The 5,668-nt window shown below is 43.8% G+C and overlaps 1 protein-coding gene across 1 annotated transcript in view; it reads right to left on the bottom strand.

Moving 5' to 3' along the window:
• The window catches only part of UBE2V1 (ubiquitin conjugating enzyme E2 V1), a 33,024-nt gene extending 31,137 nt beyond the window's left edge, over positions 1-1,887 (bottom strand). The window contains exon 1 of the mRNA XM_007446383.1: positions 1,797-1,887. Coding sequence (XP_007446445.1) covers positions 1,797-1,887 — 91 coding nt within the window. The remainder of the gene's footprint in view (positions 1-1,796) is intronic.
• Between the last annotated feature and the right edge of the window lie 3,781 nt (positions 1,888-5,668).

Genomic DNA, 5,668 nt, shown 5'->3' with positions numbered 1-5,668 from the left:
AAAAAAAAAAAAAAAAAAGAAGCGCCTATTGTCACAACCTGTAATGGAATATAATCTGCAAAAAAAAACCCACCAAAAAACAAAAACCTGAATCACTATGCTGTACACCTGAAACTAACACAATATTGTAAGTCAACTATACTTCAATAAATATAAATAAATAAATAGATGCAAGTTTATAATATTTTTTAAAAGCACCTATTTTGCCTGGGGCATTTTCCTATCTAGTTGGATCCTCACAACAACATCTCTAGGTCGGGCTTAAAGTGAAAAATGAAGGCGAGAGGGGTTAAGCCATTTATCTAAACTCAGCTGTTAAATGACTGAGTCAGAATTTGAACCCAAGCCAGATGTCTTGCTTCCAAGATCGTTGCTCCCAGGCCAGAAGGGGCTTGTAGAAGGGCAGCTAAATGATTTGGGGCATTAAGGTGGCAGGGAAAGCATTCACTCATTCATTCATTCGTTCACTCTCAATCCATTCATTCCATCGAACAAATATTTACTAAGCATCTACTATGTGCCAGATGCTGTCATAGGTGCTGAGGATGGATATACATCCCTGAAGAAGCAAGCTCCTGCTCTTATGGGCTTAGATTTTAGTCGGAGATAGGAAGCAAATAAACAAATAGGGAAAAACATAACTGTAATAGGATAGAGAGTAAACCAGAGAAGAAGTGGTCAGGGAGGGCCTCCTATGGAAGTCACATTTCAACAGGGACCTGAATGATGAGAAGGAGGTAGAGTGAATGGCATGTGCAAAGGCCCTGGAAACATATACTTGCAAATGTTAAATCCAAGAAGTGACTCCTCTATGACAAATGGTCTGAGAAGCTCTTATATGGATATGGAAACAGGCTGAGAGGTGAAAGGATTGCCTCAAGGCAACACAGCTAAACACTGGCTGAGAAAGGACCAGGACTTTCAATACAGAGGAACAAGGAAGCTGGAAGCCTTCACCCAGTACATCCAATTCATTACCTTGTTCTGACAGAATGCCTCCTAAGCATCTCTCTACTCCATCCACTTGTCTCCCACTTGGATGATCCCAGCAGCCTCCATTCTTGCCCCCATGTTCCATTCACCTAAACCTTTCAGTAGCTCCCCATTCCCATGGGAGAAAATACAGACTCTACAAATTGAGTGACTAAAGAATTATCATCCAACAATAACAATCAGCAGATTGAAAGGGGGCCTAGTATGACCTTGCTGTGACAACAACCAGGAATCTCCAGGGCAAACTAGGAAGGCTAACCACCCTACCCACAATGCCCTGCACCTAGGTCGGGACTAGGATGGGGCCAGTGAGGGGTCTAGGGCGCCAAATTTAAGGAGGCTTTCACTCTCCGATCGAGGCTCTGCACTTGCACCACCCTTCAAATGCGTGCCTCCCTAAAATCTGCACCCTGGGTGCCTCACTTTCCCCCTTCCCTGGCACTGCCTGCACCTCTGAGACTTGCTGTACCTCTCCAGTTACACTGGCCCTTTTCAAGGCCTCTGGAACACATGTCCTCTCCCTCCTCACGGCCATTGCCTGTGCTGTTCCCAGTCATTGCCCACTCAGGGAAACTTTCCTTGATTTCTCCCACCAGGTCAAATTCAGCCATAATTGACGCTCCAAGTGCCACGTGCATCTTCTTCCCAGCACTGGCCACATGCAATCATCTTGACATTATTCCGTGTATCACGTGATTCAAGTTTACCTTGAAGAGCACAGAAGATATTTGCCCTGGACTTTGGGTCACTGTAAAAAGTCATACAGCAAGTGGGAAGCATTTGGGCTCCTAAGGTGGACTCACCTCTGGCGTGAAATTTTCTAGGTTCGAGTCCTCCTTCACCACTCACTTTGCTGTATGACTTGAGGCAAGGGACTTGAACCTCTCCTGGCATCAATTTCCCCTTCTGAAAAGGGGGATGACGGTATCAACCTCATAGGGTTGCTGTGGGGATAAAATGCGTTGATAAACGCTTTGGCACCGAGAGAGAAGGGGACACTAGAAGAGCTGACATTTACCAAGCTGTCATATCCACCTTTTAATCCTCACAACTCAGTGCCACAACTCCTAGGAATAGGCCCAATTTGGAGGTGAGAAAACAGACTCAGAGATAACAGGTGGAGGAGTGACGATTAAAACACAAGCCTCTTATCCATGATGCTCATAAATGTTTACTCGCGTAGATTCCGTGGTTCCCGTGAGGAATTTCTGTCAAGCAAATTGACGATAAAGCGAATTTCTACGCAGAGCGCCTCGCAGGAAGACTAGATTAAGCACGGCAGCCCGAGGCATGCTGGTAATTATAGTCCAGCGGGGTCGCGGAGCCTGCTGGGAGTTGTAGTCCTCCCCGTACTAAAGCGCTCTCGGAGAGGCTCCGCCCCCTCCCCGGTGGTCGCCACCAGTCCCCAGAGCGGGATTCCTCTGGCCCCTGAGCCCCGTTCCCTCTCTGCGCTTGAGCTGGTAGCTTCAGCTGTCGCGGATGTGAGTCCTGTTTTATCGGATTCGTGGGAAGATTAAAATGGCTAATAGAACTAAAGAATTTAGAAAACGGCTTGACACAGAGCGAGTGCTATATAAGTATTAGCTGCTGCCGTTATTACTACAATATTATTATTTCCTCAATGACCCTTGCAAAGTAGCTGTTGTTATCTCCACATTTGTCAGATGTGGAAACTGAGACTCGGTGGAGTAAGATGGCCTTCCTAGGGTCACACAAGAAAGGAGTAAATTCAGGTTTGTAATCCAGTTCTTTTAACTCTGGGGCACTTGATGTTTCCTGTGTGGTGAGGGAGCTGAAGCCTGGAAAGTTTTAAGCAAAACGTAGGCGGGTTTGCATTTTTACAAAGTGCACCCTGGCTGCCTCAAGGAAATTGAATTGGGTGGCAGCAAGACTGGAGATGAGGAGTCCAGAGAGGAGGTGTGTTGGACACTGCTGACTGCCAGTCCAGTCATGACCTTCCGTGCTCACAGAAGCCTGATTTTGCTTAGAAGGCTGAACGTCCAGGTGTGAATCCAAGCCAATCACAGGCACTGCCATTTCCTTTTGCCAGTGGTTGGTCCAGGGGTGTGGTTGTGATCTAGTTCTTTCTGGCCAGTGGAGTTGGGGAGGAGGTGTTTGGAAAGTTTCCCTCTTCTGAAAATAGCTGGGGAGAAAGCCTTTTTTGTCCCCTTTCCTCCTTCCTATATATGAGGTTATGATGGTTGGAGCTGTGGCAATCATATAGATACCATGAGGCACAAGCCCGAGGCTGAAAAGCCAATACACCAAAGATGACAGCACAGAAAGATGGCAAGAGCTAGATAGGACCTGGATGATGTAGTTGAGCAGCTGAACAAATCCCAGCGCTGCCTACCTATAAGCTTCTTGAGACGTGATAATGTCATTACTGCTTAAACTGCTCTTAAAAGTAAGTTGTTATCTGCAGCCAAGGAAGCTGGCACAGTGTTCCAGGAAAGAGATATATGGGCTTGGACTGTTCCACAGCATTCACTCAAGAACACTGTTCTCAACAAGGTGGGAAAACATCCGGGGAGTTCTGGAATCTCTGAGATGTGAAAGGCATGAATAGCTTGAAAAAGTATATTGAAAATATAAAAAATGCAATATACTTTACAAGACCTACAATATCATTTTTTAGAGCAATACTTCTCAAACTCTAATGTGCAGGTAAATCACTAGCAGTTTTGTTTAAATGCAGATCCTGATCCTGTAGGGGTGAGGGGTGCTTGAGATCCTGCATCTCCCACAGCCTCCTAGGGGATGCCGATGCTGAGGCACAGACCACACTTTGAGTAGTGAGGTTGTGGATAACATTATAAAGTTTTATGTTTATATTTCCAATTCATAGTTAAGAAAAAACCCCAAATTCATGCTATAGTTTTTATAATACAAACTACAGAGAGTAAAGCTGAGGAACTGTTGACGGGAAGGGTCATGGGCACCCAGAAGACAGAGAATCCCTGGGGAGGGGTCTGTGGTGGATGGGATGTGCGACACATTTGTTCGTGGCATTTCATGGCACATACATGGAGTTATGCCCCCTGGGGTGTGTCTGAAGTATAGCATTAAGATATTTAATGTTTGATGTAGTTGCTAAAATACACAACCAAAAAGGGATAGGAGTGAGTAGGTAGGGGGTAATGGTACAATTCATTTATTCCTATATTGATGGACATCTGGGTCATTTCCATTGGCTTCTTCCTGTACAATTTATTTCTATAATGTCTGAATTTTGTATCATCTGTTACTTTTGTGGTCAATGAAAAAGGAGTAAAAACCAGGGGTCTGGGATGGGGGGAAAACCAAAAGGATGTTTCCTTAATTTATAAAGAGCCCTTGCAACTCATTAAGAAAAAGAGATCCCAAAGGAAAGATGATAATCATAGCAAACATGTATGGAGCATTTAGTATGTTCCAGGAACATAGTGTTTTGCATATATTAATTCATTTAATCTTCACAATGACCCTATGAGTTAGGTTCCCATCTCACGGATGAGGAAACTGAGACACAGAAAGATTAAATAACTTGCCCAAAGTCACGTTTGTAAGTGGCAGAGCTGGGATTTGAACCCTAAGTTCTTAACCATTACTGTCCTGCCTCCCCCCCAAAATCAGAAAAGAACATGTACAGAGAAAGGAAATGTGATAAGATACCCAATCTCACTCAACATATTGTATTTCAGTGATTCTAAGATGCACATTTTTATTTTCAAACATCTCTGAAATCAGGATGGATGGTACAATCAATGATATCTTAGATTCAATGAAATACAGTAAGAGAAATGCAAATTAAAACCACCTATCAGATTGGCAAAGAACAAAACACTCGATAACACTCTTCGTTGGCAAGGGTGTGAGGCAACTGGCACTCTCAAAAGTTCTGAGAGTTTAAATGGGCATGGCCTTGGTGGAAGGCAATTTTGGCATGAGCTATCAAAATGCAGCACACAGACATCCCTGACCTAGCAATTCGATCCCCAGAAATTGACCCCTCTGGTCTACTGGCCCTTATGAGCAAAGACTTAAGTTCTCTGATGCACACAACAGCAGTTTGTATTACCCCAAAATGAAAATTATCTCAAAATTCAACAAGCGATGAGTTAAAAAAGAAAGGTCCATCCTGAAGTTGGAATGTTATACAGCTGTATAAAGGAATAAGGAAGCATTGATATATACTGTCCCCGAAACATATTAAATGAAAAAAGGCAAGGTGCAGAACTGTGTATATAATATTCTACCTATTGTGTGAAGAGGGGGGACAGACATGCCTCTGTGCCTATGTAAGCGACTTGCAAAGGTCTTATCAAAATGATGGGCTCTGGGGAAGAGAAATGAGGGCTTGGGGGAAACATGAATTGGGAGCACTCTAGACCTGGAGTTGGTAAATTTTTTTCTGTAAAGGGCCAGAGAGTAAATATTTTAGGTTTTGTGGGTCGTTTGGTCTCTTGACTCTGCTGCTGTATTGAAAAAGCAGCCATAGACAATATGCAAATGAATGGCTGTGTGTCAGTAAAACTTTACGATTGACACTGAATTTGAATGTCGTGTGTTAGGAAATATTCTTTATTCCCCCCCACTATTAAAAAGAAAATGCTAACGGGGACAGTAGAAAAACAGGTGGGACAGATCTGGTCTACTGGCCAGTCAGCTGACCCCTGTATTGTTTATTATTCCT

This window comes from Lipotes vexillifer, unplaced genomic scaffold (genome assembly GCF_000442215.2).
Source record: "Lipotes vexillifer unplaced genomic scaffold, Lipotes_vexillifer_v1.1 scaffold251, whole genome shotgun sequence".
NCBI lineage: Eukaryota > Metazoa > Chordata > Mammalia > Artiodactyla > Lipotidae > Lipotes > Lipotes vexillifer.
This window is presented reverse-complemented; position numbering and strand designations above follow the sequence as displayed.